The 16,112-nt window shown below is 34.7% G+C and overlaps 2 protein-coding genes across 3 annotated transcripts; one reads left to right on the forward strand and one right to left on the reverse strand.

Annotated features, from left to right (window-relative positions):
- The first annotated feature begins 80 nt into the window (after nt 1-80).
- LOC128242735 (uncharacterized) lies at nt 81-10,719 on the forward strand. Of its 2 annotated transcripts, none has more exons than XM_052960004.1 (9): nt 81-196; nt 5,611-5,642; nt 6,225-6,615; nt 6,750-6,923; nt 7,278-7,365; nt 7,571-7,695; nt 8,114-8,208; nt 8,817-8,942; nt 9,318-10,719. In XM_052960004.1, the coding sequence occupies exons 2-9, from the start codon at nt 5,634-5,636 to the stop codon at nt 9,387-9,389; spliced, it is 1,080 nt and encodes a 359-aa protein (XP_052815964.1). In that variant the 5' UTR covers nt 81-196; nt 5,611-5,633; the 3' UTR covers nt 9,390-10,719. The 2 variants fall into 2 exon arrangements, with proteins under 2 accessions (XP_052815964.1, XP_052815963.1); XM_052960003.1 differs by lacking the exon at nt 81-196 and adding an exon at nt 5,372-5,473.
- Nucleotides 2,614-5,342, reverse strand: LOC128242734 (uncharacterized). The gene is made up of 3 exons (XM_052960002.1): nt 5,030-5,342; nt 4,216-4,363; nt 2,614-3,779 (listed from the first exon to the last, which is right to left on the reverse strand). Exons 1-3 carry the CDS (start codon nt 5,340-5,342, stop codon nt 2,861-2,863), a joined length of 1,380 nt encoding a protein of 459 aa, XP_052815962.1. The 3' UTR covers nt 2,614-2,860.
- Nucleotides 10,720-16,112: the final 5,393 nt, after the last annotated feature.

Raw genomic sequence — 16,112 nt, forward strand, 5'->3', positions numbered from 1 at the left:
GATGATGAAATCGAAAGCAACACTTTTATAAAATTCCCGTTGGATTTAATGTGTATATAATACATGATATCTTTCAAGCATGTACACTGATGATTATACCGGAAGTTAAAGTATGGAGTCCCACTTTAAAATCAACTGCGTTGTCACTTGGTGTCAGCGTGAATGCTGTAAGAGTCTGTCCAGAGATATACAATTGGTAAGCACCTTTCATATTCATCAATGATGGTGTACATGCCAATAACTAGTTTATTGAATTCAAAGTGTTTTAGACTGATGTACTTTGTAATGAATAATTCAATAACTTCTTACAAACGTGTTCTGGACTAACATCACATATACATTTTTATTTGCAATTTAACAATATAAGGATCCAGGACTTTAAGTCAATAGACAGGTTCACTTGGACAATTTAACGGCGTGGGGTTGGGGTGGTGGAAGGGGTGGTGGTGGGCAGCTCACCTTGTGCGCCGATAAACTGATAGTGATATATATTGTGGTAACTATCAATCTGATTAAAATCATATCCCCTATATTGTTGTGCATGGGGATCTGACCGGCACCAATTGGAGATCACCATCGCGTGACGTAACCATTAACCAATCAACGCCTAGCTTTCATATAGCGAAAACGAAAGTAGAAGTCGAAAGTTTCTATTTTTATCGCTGGAATTTCCGAATTTTTAGTGCGTAATTTTTACAACGTGTAATTCTCACACACACCGTCTGTGAAATCGCCATGTCAAGATCGTGAAAGTATTTCATTGTTTTGTTTGATTTGTTTGCCAATATCTCGCCCTAGACCTTACGTGAAAAGATCTCATCACCAACATTAAATATTTGGTTTACTGTAACTGTACAAAATGGCAGAGTTGACAGTTTCCACGCCGAAGAAACATCATTTGCAAGATCGATGTGTTTTGTGTGGGATGGTGTTTTGTAATGTTGAAATAACGCCTTCTGGCAGAAAAATAAAAACGAGCGTGAACATGAACAAAAAATTGAAAATAACGAAACAAACAGTTGATGATCTGCATTTAGTTATTGATATGGACCTGACCTCAACAGATGCTACTGGGATTTGCATTAAGTGCAATCGACTGGTGAAAGGGGTAGTTGAAAAATTGCAAATTATTAAACAGACCCTCAACGAATCCATTGGTTATAGTCGTAAATTAACTGTGAAACGTCTGCTGTGGTCCCCTTCAAGTTCCAGTACAACACAACAACCTATGAAAAAAGTATTCAGTCCTAAAGTGCAACTGTGGCCTAAAATAGCTGTGATTCAACTATTCCAGTACCACAAGGCATAAAAGATTGGGAAGCAGATCAACAGTTACAATGGCTAAATGACAAGTGTGGTGAAATTGTAAAAGAGATTTTTCCTCATGATTTATTTGCAGAATTGCAGAATGTGCTCGCAGATCCTGATCACGAGGAAAATTACTGGGTTAATTCTATTGAAAATGACAATTTCAAGTGCCACTTCTGTAATGCAAGGTATAAATATGTAACATCTTTGAAAATGCATGAAAAAACTAAACATCAAGTTAACATGTCTGCCAAGGTCCAAACAACAAACTCATTGCTTAGGCAAACAGATGAACTGAATGACTATCTTGTTTCAGTTTTCCGTCTAACAGCTCTTCACCAAAACTTAAACAGTGCTGTTGATATGGGTGATGGCTACAGAGTAGTAAGGAGTGCCAAATTTGAAACGCCTATATACAACAGGACCAACAAAGTTAAATATTTGATAGGAAGTGTACATCTTACAGCACTTGTGTCTGGCACATTACCGGCTCACCAATCAAAGCGCTTAATTGCAAACAGATTTATCAATATTTCAGGTGGGAAGAACAATAATTTGTCTTTGGATGAATTTGTTGAAATTTTAAACAGAGACACCAAAAATGCAACACATGGCTTTCAAACAAAAGACAGTATTGTGCAACATTCAAAAGAATTTCCCCATCTTGTTCATGCAGTTAAACATTTTGATGCTATGTGTGAAGTAAAAAAAAGAAAAGGGTTTCACAAACTTCCTTCATACAAGGAGGATGTCAAAAAGGTTTTGATAGATTTGCTGTCTATTAATGGTTTAGAAGTTCGTCCTGGCCGCACACTTCATTGCCGTAAAATTGTGCAAAAAAGCAGCAATCCTTTCAGTGACTGTTTTGTTGGTTTGCCAGTAATGATTGCCAGACACAAGCCAGAATTGCCATTCAGACGTTTGCGGAATAAGAACATGTAATCTTTCCAATGTCTTTTCGTTTTGTGTTTTGAAGTACAACTGTACATGTAAACAAGGGTGCAATAGCAACAAAATACGCCTGTTTGTAGTAAATATATTCAATCAAATATATACCTGTTAAAATTAAACGTTTTTAGGTCAATATAAAATATGCATAATGTGGTGAGGCACAATCAGACTGAAGATGTTAGTTTCTGCTGCATTCAATTATAAACTCTATAAAAACTCAGGATGTGGTTAAATTTGACCTTTAACCTCAGAAGAGTGACCTTGACCTATGAGCAAAGGAGCTGCTTCTTGCGCATGAAACATTTGTGTGAAGTTTAATTGTGCTTCACATAAAAAGCTAAACAAGATAAAATCTAAAACATTTTATAATTTAATTTTAACTTTATTCTTCATTAAAATGCTATATTCATTATACTGTTCATTTTTCTTCTTGCATAAGGTATATAGTGAATTATAGCCATTGACTATAACAATTGTTTTTTAATATGTGGTGAGGCAAAATATTAGTACATGATTGTATTTTATTAGATACTACATCATTTTTGAAATTAAATCTTATAATTTAAATTCTAAGATATGTTTTTGTTGTCTTTTATAATTTTCATTCAAAGCCACCATCGAAACTGACATCAGATTCATATTCGTAGGAAATAGTATCACTGTCACTACTGACCAATGCATCTTCTGCTTTAGCGGAAAAAGTACCTACTAAAACTTCTATGGGATGGGGTGTACAGGAACCACAGTTGCAGTGAGAAACGCAGAGATCACAGCACATATGTGCTGGGTCTGAGACAACCTCTTCACTGGTAAAGTTTTTCAACAAACACCTCCTCCTACATTCCACAGAACCTATTACTTCCTTCACTTCTTTTGAAATATGATTTAATTGATACCGATTACAAAAAATAACACAGACTGAGGGCTCATCATTACGACCACATCGTCCACTTTCCTGTAACAGATCAACAACATCTTTTGGTGGTCCAAATAAAATCACCCCATGGCAGTTCTTGACATCAACACCCAAGCCTAAAGCTGTTGTTGCAATAACTACTTTCATTTGGGAGTCAAGCCCTAAATTTTGCACAATGTGTTCTTTTTTTTCTTGCGGCGTTTCAGAATGGTACATTTCAACCACATTTTGATCCATTAAATTTGTTTCAGTAACAACATAGTTAAAAAGTTGGCATACATCTTTGATGGAATTACAGTATATCAAAATCCTTGGGAAGTCTTTTTTCAATTCACACAATTTATCTATTAACCAAAAAAAGGTTTCCTCAATGGCAATTGGTGTTCTTTTTACAACATATTTGATATTGGCTCTGTTTGGAGAGGTTTCAATAACTCGGGCCTTTCCACTAAGATTCAAATTGCTCATTATCTGCGTTTTCATTTTCAAAGTACAAGTAGCACTCAGGGCTAACACTGTTGCGTCTGGAAATATTGAGCGTAATGTTCCAATAAAGCGGAAATACTTCCGAAAGGCCTTCTCCTCGTCAACATCTAGACCACCCCTAAATAAATAAAAAAGTTTGTTTAATAAAAAATACATATTTATAGTTATTTGTAAATTACAGTCATTTTGTAAGAATGCCGTCTTGTAAATATTCAGTCAGTCTGATAAAACTTGGAATTCTTTAAAAGTTATAAATGACTGAAAATAATTTGTATCGGTTGTATCAGACTCCCAAGTGTTTGCATACCATACCATGTACAAAGCACAACCATTGTAAATGTTACACATGCTTATAAAGTGCATGACAAAATATCACTATTATATTCACATAACCAGATACACAGGAACATGGTTTACATTTAGTCTAGGTTCTTTCTCAATCTGATTAAAATCCTGATCTTCTGTACACGAAGCAATATAGGGGATATGATTTTAATCAGATTGGGTTCTTTCTTGTTGTTTTGTAAATTGTAATTATATTTTACAAAACCTACCACATTGAAATTGTGTGACACTCGTCAACAACTATCAATGATACATCTTTAATTTGCCTGACCCACTCTTCTGCAAGTGCCTCTGGTGAAGCAAATATCACACTGATCGTCCCATCGTCAATTGCCTCATTGGCGTCTTGGTCTGTGCCTGAAAAGCACAATTTATTTCAATAATTCAGTAAACTAAAATTCTTGCACCCGAGTTTAAATTTGACATATTGGTTTCTAATGTTTGTTTTTTTAATTTTATAGCTAGTCCACAGATGTCTGACCAATTAATTGGTCCATTATGGAAATAAAGAATTACGGAGGTTTTGTCACACTACCAGTTCGTCACACTGATTTTATATAGTAATACAAAAGAGGTTTCGTCACACTTTTTACATAGTTATTGAAAAAGAGATAGTCCAAATTAATGATATTGTATTTCACACATATTTTATAAGGTAATAAAATCTTTGAAATTTCATGATTGTGATTAATTAAATAAGTCAGCTGGCCATTTAAAAATTATGATATTAATTATTAATATTGAGTTTAATTTGATTACTGATGAATGCAAACAACTAATCAGTGGCACATTTATTATCCATTGTTTGTTCACACATTGGTAATATCTATTATCTCCCATATAAATTAAGTGTGACGAAACCTCTTTGAATTTACTATATAAAATCAGTGTGACGAACTGGTAGTGTGACGAAACCTCCGACACCCGAAATAAACAGCAATAACCTGAATAACTCAGTTGATCAGTAATATAAATCTATGCTACAAAGTAAGAAAAAGGACAGAATGTTGACTTTAAACAAACCTCTCAAGGCAGCTGTTACTCCAAACTGCTGCACTCGTCTGACTTGGTCTTCCATAAGGGAGATGAGGGGACAGCATACCAACACCGTGTCATGATTTTCAGGATTAAGAGCTCTTTTTACTGGTAAGAACATTTGGTACGGCAATGATTTACCATACCCAGTTGGCAGTATTGCAAAACAATCATTTCCGTTCAGTATTTCCATTAGAATTTCCATTTGATTGTGTTTTAAGGCCGTTATAAATTCCATTTCACCAACAACTTTCCGGATAGCCATGGGTATCGCCATTTTGAAGATCGCGCCTACATTCATTCCGTAACAGGCGATTTCATTGGCTGATCTATTTTTAGCGATATTGGAAATCCGAAATGTAATGAAAACGGTTTGAAACTGGTGACGGTCAGATCTTCGTGTACAGAAGATCAGGATTTTAATCAGATTGGGTAACTATAATCGTTCATTATGAGATAAATGCCTGTATTTATTATCTCAATGTGCTATAAATAGCAATGAGCCTGATTAATATATGGGATCCCATCTTCATCAGTATACTCACTCATATACCACATTGCTTTTCCAGTTTGATCATCATTACTGCTGGAAATGACTTTGGTAAGCTCTATTTTCGTTTTACTTGCGTTTTATATGTTGACTTGGGAACTTCTATTTATCTTTATTGTTCCTTCGTAAAGTCGAAGTGTGTAATCTTAACATGATGAAGACTTAATCAATCATTTTTTTTTAAATAAAATTGTGATTCAGTAAATAGCCCAATATTACAAACTAGGAAAACACAAGTTTAATTATTAACAAGCAGATGTAGGATGTTGTTGTTAAAGCATTAAATGAAAAATATACTTGTACCCTTTATTGCTGACCAAAAAAATATACAAGCGACAGTAAAACAAGTCCAAGAGGATTTAAAGATAACATTTTTTAAACAAAATGTATAATAGTTAGCACGCAACTTACTGTTTTGTTATTGGGTACACGAGCCAGATACTGATAGCTACAAAACCACTGGTACCGGATTTTTAAACTCATATTACTTTTTTTAACGAAGAAAAAGTCTTATAAAATCAAACTAAAAATTCCAATGCAAAAATGTAAAAAGCATTGAAAAATATTTTGAGTTTGAAAATCCGGTGCCAGTTCTGAAATGTGTTATGCATATATAAAGTTTTCTTATACCAGCAACTAGTACCGGCCCTCGGGGGCATGTCGGCGTTGTTGGCAGGACTACACGTGGATCAGGATGTCCAGAGTGCCGTCGTGCAAACGGTTTCTCGTGCGGAGTCAAGCGTCTCGAAGTACGAGAGCATCATGACCAGCGAGGGAGGCAGGATCATCACCGAGAAGGACCTACTTGTGGCCTCCTCGTGCCCCAGTGACGTCAGAGTACAGAAAATGATGACGTCAATCGAGAATGCGACCTCCTCTATTGTGTTGATAAGAGACGATGTTATCCAAATACAGTCCTCGGTGCACGAGAATATCGAGCTGTGTAGAAAACGAACCCAAAGCCACAAACAAACCATTGACGGGGATACTGCGAAGATGGAGACCCTTGCAACTCAAATTTCAGGTTTACAACCACTGTAACACATGCAACACTTAACACGTCATAATAAAAAAAAACATATATAGTATTTCAACGCCAATGAATTTTAAATTAGTCCTGCATGCTGATATAAACGCTATACTATATAAGTATTTTAGGTACGGAGAGTGAAATATCGTCGTGTCAGACTGACAGTGCGACCTTCGATGGTGACGCAGCAAGACTGGATGCGAGGGCTGGGGAAATTGAGCATGCGGCGAGGAAAAAGAAAAAGAAAGGCAGATGGGGTGCCGTGTTGGGCGGCGCCGGCATCCTCCTAGCGCCATTTACCGGTACAATGTTTATTGGATCTCATAGAAAGCTTGTACCTTGTATACAATAATCACTCTAAAACACTTTAAAGTATAAACTCTTACGGATATCTCCATCTATAGTTTGAGCAAAGACATCGTTTTTAACTTTAAAACGTAAAACAGTTGGTGATATGCTCAAATATTTAAATAAATCAAGTACTGCTGAAACGATTTTCTCAAATATTGTTAGAAATGATGCAGATCACATGTATACCTATTAAACTTCTTGAGCAGAAACGATTTGAAAGTTAATTACGATGATTTTAACAACAATGTTAACACAGTTCTGAACACTCGACCCATTATCACTTAAATTATGTGGTACACTATTAGGTGGCTTAAGCCTGACGTTGACAGCGGTGGGGGCTGCGACGGCGGCTGTGAACCTGAACGATGCCGGAAGTTGTAGGAACACCGCAAGGTCAGTTGTACCTCCTTCCAGATGTCAGGCCTAAATAAGTTTTGGTACGTTTTTATTTGTAAGCCAAATAGTGTTTGACAAACGAGGACGCCTTCGTTCTTCACAATGTCTGTTTAGCATTCCTTTTTGTCAGCGGTAATGATATTGCTTCTAATTTTGATTTTTCAACATTGTCAAGTTATTTCCGAACCATTTGTGATTTCAGGGATCTTCGTTCGTCGGCAGAGCAACGTCGACGAGATGCTGAAAATCTGCGTACCAGGAAAGCTGGCCTTGAGACAGAGAAATCAGAAGCCGAACTGGAGATAACTACAATCAAGTTGAAAATTGGTAAATAGTTGGATACTTGCGCTGGAAACCATGACGTAATAGTAGTTGTAATTTTGCAGTGTTCATAATTATTAGGCATAACGTTTTATTGGTTACAATGGCAACAAGAATGTTAATGTCCGTCTGCCATTCTTTCGCATTTATATAAATACTGGTATTACAATGAATGGCACAGTTCAATCAATGAATGACACAAGAAGGAACAACTCGAAATCGAATCGAAAAAAATGGCTCTTAACGTACAAGACGTGGATAAAACAAAAAGCTGTTTTCTCAGCATATTTTCTCTACCATATAAATAATGTAGTGTTTACTTGAAAACTTCAAGCGCGCGCCCCTCCCGTAAATCGGTTTCTTGTTTGAGTATTCTTTCTTGTAAAACGGTATTTACTAACTTATATTGTCTACCAAATTTCAGACCAACTTGAGAAAGCCTCGACCTCTCTCCAAAATATGACATCGGAGCTTTCAACGTTCGTCCTGGCCATCGACAACACGCTTAATGCATTTCAGGTAAACATAGCTCAATATCGATGGCACCATTTAAAAAAAGCCGAACCTACATTTTTTCTATTTCGGAGTTTTCATCTTTTTATTAACATATTTTAGTTTGCCGCCTTTTCTGAAAACACCGGACTTAACAGCCAATAGAAATTGAGTTTACTGGTCAGAAGAAGTTGCAGAAAAACCCGAACCTACATGTTATTGTATATGACATTTTATATTGTTTTTTGTATCTCCTGAAAAAGTACAAAACTGTAAGTTCGGCATTTTTAAACGGTGTCATTATGTTTGTTGATCAAACGTCTTTCGCTCACCTCAATAGCCATTTTGCAGTGTTCCCTTGTCCGTTTCAAGACATACTAGTAGTTGTTCCAAAGTTTAATCTATAGATGAGTGTTGCAATGTCCAACAAATATTCTGGTGTTTCACCCTTGGCTTATGGTACAGACCATGTTACTAGGTCCAACTAGTCGAAAAGGGAACAAATGTTGGTCACGGTGGATCAATCGGATACGCATTGCGACCCTTTCGTTACACAGTATATTTTTCGATGACGGAAATGGTGGTCACACATTATGACCATGTTGTTAATCTTTTGGTGTTGATGTCCGTTACAGAACATGGAGACGTGTTTCAAAGAGACGCTGCTACAGACCGAGTCGTTCACCATCATCCAGAACGCGTTCGCTAGGCAGCCAGAGAGGTTGGAGGGGACGGCCAACAAGTACCTGGCTGATCTCAAGGTCAAACAAGACTCTTATACTTAATGATAATGCATCCATTAATTGATTTTTTTTCTTTTAAAAAAAGTGGTACTCTTTACGATAAATTCTGATACTACGCAAATAACTTAACTTAAAACTATTATCTACACCAATGACAAGAAAAACTGGTTGAAAATACAGCTTAATAAAGACATATTCTAAAGTTTGTAATTTTGAACTAAAATGGTTAAATAATGTAGAATTGTTTAAAATAAAAGCAAATAGTTTTATTAAGGGAGTGGGGTGCATATTTTAAGATTAAGGCCTCGTCAGGCGTGATTTTGAGAATGTAACAGAGACATGTAGTTTTCTAGACTCTTTTACATGCACTTTCCTGTTTAAATCCATGTTCAGGCTAGATGGGAGGCGCTTGAAGGGCTGCTGTTGAAGAGCGGCGCTAGACGACCCCTGGCTGTCCAGCAGTGACTCTGCTATACATGTATACTGTGTTCAAAACACACACATAAGCTTGTGGTGTATTGTGGTCAGACATTACTTTGTTGAGTTTAGTCTCAGCTATAACTTTTAACCTTTAGAATTTTTAGTGTTATTATATACATATATATCGCTTCCCATGGTTCAATCCAATAACGGCTGACTGCTGATTGACTGATATAAATGTATTGAAGAACTTGGGAACTACTGCCTTCTCATTGGACAACATATAATGTTGACCACTAAGTTACATTATCAGTCAGCCGGTATTGATTTTAATCAGGTAGATCGAATGATTTAAACAGATGCCTCGCCAGTAGACACAATATAACTTTGAAAATAAGCGCCGAGCCTGATCATGTTTAATCATTCCCATTCATCAGAGGTTTGATAATACTAATTGTATGTGGTACGCATAACATCATCACTCTGGTGAACGAGAATGTGTTAGATTTGATAAATGCTTAAAGTGGCACTCTTATTCCAAATCAATACATACACATGTATACCAAAGATTCATTTTGAGTGGTTAACCTTCAACTACTTACTAAATAATGCCTATATGTTAAATTTTAATAACTGATAACAAGTTCATAACAGTGTATTTAATAGCTGAAAACCCAAACAAATTAAATGATTGGTGAATGTTGAACGATTAACTGTGATCTACTATCGTCTCATAAGGTAGAAACACTGTGTTTTCTGCATCTTTCTTTCAAATCAAACGCAGTATCCTTCATAAGAACCATTGTTTTCGACATGTATTAATCCTCTTTGGTAAATTAAAAAAAAAAGGTAAATCTTATTTGGAAGTAATAGTGCATCTTTAATCTAGTCGGGTGATATTGTTAAAATATTATGCATATTTGGATGTGTTGCGTTTAATTGCAACATGTGTGCACATTTGCATCTCGGGTAATTTTTTGACTTATTTATATGGTATATGTTAACATTGTTTTTTTGTAATAAAATGCCATTAGTTTGTGTTAAAAAGAACATTAGTCATAATGATGAAGCTAAAATTATTCACGGAAGATATCGATATTTATATTTGATAAAACTATTCTATTCACTAAGCGATATTATATTGCAGTATTTTAAGAGAAAAAAAAATGTCATCCTGTCAGAAAAAAATTTAAACTGCACGTATTTGCTTTTTTTCATTCATAAAAAATAAGAATAAAGAATGTGTTTAAAAGTAATAACTTCCAGCTGAAATAGGAGTGTGATAGCTTTTATAATTTAATGTATTTGATATTTTAGCATTCCATTTTGATAGCATATGAGACTCAAAGAAAGTCCAAATAAATAAATAAACGTATTTGTTTCTATTTCTAATATGCCTAAAAAGTTAATAACATCACATTTAGTTGTAGTTATTCAGAAATGTGCGCCAAATTGCATGTGGACGTTACGTCATTTCGGAAATGACATCGTTGAGATTGTGTCCCGACCCTGTGCGCGCTGACGTTTGATATGGAAGTGAGAATGGGCTAAAATTTCAAACAGTGAAAAAATGAAAATGTTATTTCACTGTTTGAAACATTGAATTTTCTTTCATGCTTTACGATGAAATATGTGGTTTTAACAGTGAAATAACAACAGTGAAAATATCAATTTGATATTTTCACTGCAAAATAAGGAGTGAAAATATCAACTTTCAGAACTACTTTTAAATTCCTTTGTTGTTACATGTCAAAACTGAACACTGGACTTCAGTAAATTATGTCAAAAAATTATAAAAATAAAGAAATATTTTATAAATTTAAATAAATTTATAATTGGAAATTAACAACTTACCGTTTATTACCGGTTATCCCGTTTATCAAACATTTTACTGATCTTTGAAGCTGAATGTTCGAACATTTGCTTTCATACCAAACAAATTACAGACAAAAACAACTGTTCGAACATAAATAAAATTTTATATCATCGTTCAAATGTATTTTGAACTGTTAACCGTTGTAGTACGTAAAATGAGCTTCCTGGAGAATTCACACAACAACTTACAGATAGATCCGATATTTTTTACCCCACCCACACCTCAAAGTGTGTCAACAAACTAGCGTGACATTTACACTTTATCTGGAAAGCGAAACAGACTGGTCTCTGACAGTAAGATGACTGAATATTAACTTACTATAACAACACGCGTACATGCAGTCTTAAACTAAGAAGAATGGTTAAAATCCAATGAGTATCCACATTTGTTTTGCTAACACATTTGACCTTCCAAATTTTCATTCTTTAAATCGCGGCGTAGTAATTTGGTTATATATTCATGCCCATCTTAAAATAAAAAGTGTTTTCATTATTTTTTGGAACATATGTGCACTAATAATACTTCATTGTTTACTGTTTCTAAAGCTTTGCAATAAAAAACGAGCGAATATTAAGCTATAAGAATGAATAGCAGAGAACTATTTCTCAGCAAACCGAAAGTAGAAAAGTTGACAGCTATAATTATGCATGAGGGGCGCCCCACGGGTAGCGGCGTAAAGCCCACCCTTTAAAAAAGGGGGTAATTCAGAAATAAATAAAATAAAAAATAAAAAAAAACTTCGAAAATAAGCATAAAAGAAACAGAAAATTTGTTTATTTCAGTGTAAGATCGTAATTTCACTCGTGATCAAAAAAAAAACTACATTTTCACTCGTGGCTTCGCCACTCGTGAAAATATATTTTTTTATGACACTCGTGAAATAAAAAACGATCTTACACTGAAATAAACAAATATCCTCTATGTCATTTCATTTCACTGATATTTGTCTATAAATCACCAGAAAGCATATCTAGAAACAAATTTTTATTTAAGACAGTTCCTCTTTAAAATATTAAGTGTGATGGCGGCCATTTTGGCGGTCATCTTGGACGAAATTTAGGTGGGTCCTGAGCTACTTTTTACCTTAACATGCAAAGGTGTCAACAGGCAAAGTTTCCTAATTTTAACCCAAAGTGAACAATTTGGTAAAATGTTGTCACAATATTACTGGACTAACTATCAGGTGGCACAACGTTATATTATATATCTCGTGCATGGATAGTGCATTTTGTTATTTGATAGGAACATTATACCTTAAATTTTCCCTTTAAATCATACTTCGAATCTGGATAAGTTTTAACAAATTGGTGAAATTACCAATTCGAATATGTCTTGTATTGTTGGAGAAAACAACCGTGTAAGAGGTAATAGACATGTAGGTTCTCTTAATTAATCAAACAGCTGTATCGTGTATCTATATCCATGGCGTACATCCATTTAGGGAAGACAGGTAACAAATATCAAAACAATTATTGTAAATGAAAAAGAACAATATGATAGTTTGACCATTTTTATAGTTTAATAAAGGAAACTCCACAAGTAAAGGGGTAACACATTGTGCACATTTAGCGCTCGGGTAATAGTTCGTATTTTTTTCTAGTCAATCGTCGGTTCGATGTGAACGTCTTCAGAATACTCTCATTCTTGAGTAATCTTTAAGGATTTAAAACCAATAATGTAGTGTGCTTTGCTCATAATCAGAGATAAATCTACTAGTCTTTGTAAAAGTGTAACTTTGTGTGTTTGATTTGTTAGTCCTTTGAAGAATGGTCATGTGTTATTCTTTTTACAAATCCTTCGGTAATCCCTTTACATTTTCACACATTTTCCATGTAATATACGCAATCCAACAAATTCTGTTATATGAGTATCAGCTGCCTCATCTTTCATTTTCCCAATAACTTCCTTAATTTCATCAAAATAAAATGAAATCTCTTTTGGGTAATCACTACCATTAACATGTGTTTATCAGCATGTTAATCCTCTTATACATATTTTGTTTTTATTTTATAACAAAGAGAGTCTGTATCAGTGAAATGCAGATTTTATTTTGTAAACTATATTTTTATGTCCGTCTACCTGTCTGTCTGTTAAACTCATCTTGCTTAGAAACGCTAATCGCTAAAGTAAGAACTGCCCAGAAAAGAGTTGAATTGCTATTTTACAAAAAGTGGTTTTGACAGACATTTTGTAAATAAGGCAATGCAACTCTTTTCTTGGCAGTGCGTACTGGTAATGTTTTGCCTTATTTGTAAGTACATAAAGAACCGAGAGGGCTTTCCCTGCTATGGATAATTGGTTTTAATTAAAATAGACCCGGTATAGTTAAAAACTGTTCCAAGGAAATTAACATCATGAACTGTTTCGAAGTATTTATTGTCATATATTTCCAATTTTCATTTTCACCTAACATGCCCCTTTCCCGAAAAAGCATTATCTTTGTCTTTGCTATGTTACCTTTTAGTACCCATTTCAAAAAATAACCAAGCAACCAATTTAAGCTTTTTTTAAGTCATGTACAGAAACTACCATATCGTCGGTAAATAACATCAGTATAACAGTTACATATAGCTGTATGAATGAACTAATGTAAGAGCTGTACGTAGCTTAACTATGCAGTAATCATGGACATATCTTATTACCTCATTTTTCTTCAATGAATACATTTTAGCTTTCAATTGAAATATTTTATAAAAATAACATGTAAATATGATTTTTTTTATTTTGGAAAATATTTAAACGTATTACTTCTTAGTTAAAATATGAAAATGACTGCGAATTGCTGTCACTTCTATCTCATGTCACTTATGGCATTTAAGGACAATTTAAGTCGTGATGGCGTCACGGCGGGATCAAGCCATAATACAGCTAATGGGCGCGGGCAGACCTTGATAAACTCAAACAAGCAAAACCAAACTGAGCATTTAAGAAAGTCACGTGATACACACTTTTCGCACTAACGTTGTGCGCGGTCAATTTAGACTATACTTTCGGTTTACTGCATGTTTGTTATTGTGATAAAAGCATTTTTTAACAAACTTTTAAAAAATGTCAAAAAGGTTAAGAGAGGTCAGTTGGATATACAGTTATTTCGATAAGTTTACAAACTGGGACTGGGACTTTACACAAAAAGGATATGTGTGCTTAAATTCAGATAAATAAATGAATATTTCTAATGGACTATTAGTTCTATGTTAAAGCAGTTAAAAAATCTTGAAGTTCTAATATGATTTTGGAAATATATCATAATTGAATATATTTAAAATTTACTTAAGATGCTTCTGTAATACGGGCTCTGTTGTACTTCTAACATTCCTCTAAATACAGTTTGTTTATTCAGACCATTGTACTCTTGTTAATGGTCGCGTGAACTTTATTTTGAATATCATAATTGCATATTTTTAATTATAATAATAAATACCATATAACTTGTTATAAATACTTTCAATATATTTTCTTATAATGCTCATGAGCTGTTATTTATAAAACATCCTAGGCATTTCCTAATATTAGGTTAAGTATTTCACTGGTCATATGAAATAATAACTGAATAATATCTGAAATACTTTATTTTTATTAATTTTATGTAATACACATTTCTATGTTAAATAAAACTTGTAGTTGTACTTCTTAATTTGACCATGAACATTTTAGGAAGTCGATCTAAGTTAAGAAATGAATTATATAATTCCAGCTCAGTTTTTATCATACCCTGTTTTTATCATACCCTTTATAACCTGGAAAAGTGTAGAATTTCCCTTAATCACCGAAAGCTTGTGTCACACTTAACTCATAGCTAAAAACATAAAACCTTAAGTTCATAATTGTTTGTATTACAGCACCTGGGATTTTTATGCCCCAAAGGGTGGCATATTGTTATCTGATTGTCTGCCCGTCCATCAGTCCGTCCCCACGTTGTCCGAACAATATCTGAAGAATGCTTAGGCCCAGGGTTCTTAAGCTTTGTAGGCAGGTTAGTCGTGACTAGCAGATAAAACCTTTTGATTTTGAGGTTAGTTGGTAAAAGGTCAATGTCGTGGTAACCTTTAGCTGAAAATCGGTTTCCGATCAATATATGAAGACCACTATTTGCCAAGGACCTCAACCTGCGTAGGCAGGTTGGTCATAACCAGCAGATGAACCCTATTGCTTTAGAGGTCAGTGGGTCAAAGGTCAAGGTCGTTGTGACCGTAAGCTGAAAATTTCTTATTAATAATTGAAAACGCTCAGGCCTAGAGACCTCGAACTTGGTAGAGGTCACTTAAACATGACCAACACTCTAACTATTTTGACGTCAGTTGGTCAAGAGTCAAGGTCGTGGTGACCGAATTCGTTCAATAACTGAAGAATGCTTGTATCCAGGTACCTCAAACTTGGTATGCTGGTGAACTGCAACTGCTTCATTTTAGTCATGTTTCAAAAACATTTGCGGCGTCTTTAATGCTTTGCATCAAAATTAGTCTTGTATCATCTGAGGTAAGTCTGCTATTCAATTAGTGGGCATCGTCATCATACAGCAGTACAATATGTTCGTAATAATTTACACACATGACAGACAGTCACTAATAAATTGGAGCGATATCAGGAAAAAATCCTTATTGTCATTATTGTCAAGCAGTGGCACTAAAGGTGCACCCATAAGTTTCATAGTAAACATGGATTCGTCCAATTGAAGTACTTCTGATACAAACTCAATGCCGAAACATAAAATAGCGCACACATATTTAGTCCGCAATTCAGTTGATGCTGCACTTTCACTGACTAGGTGAGCAATTTTGTCCGTGGTTTGGACATTACCGTTTTGACAAAGTGTTAAAGAGTCAAGTCGGTAGCTGCGACACCATAGTTTTGCAACCTCGTGCATATGCTTCTCTGAGCAGCACGACAACACG

This window comes from Mya arenaria, chromosome 8 (genome assembly GCF_026914265.1).
Source record: "Mya arenaria isolate MELC-2E11 chromosome 8, ASM2691426v1".
NCBI classification, from domain to species: domain Eukaryota; kingdom Metazoa; phylum Mollusca; class Bivalvia; order Myida; family Myidae; genus Mya; species Mya arenaria.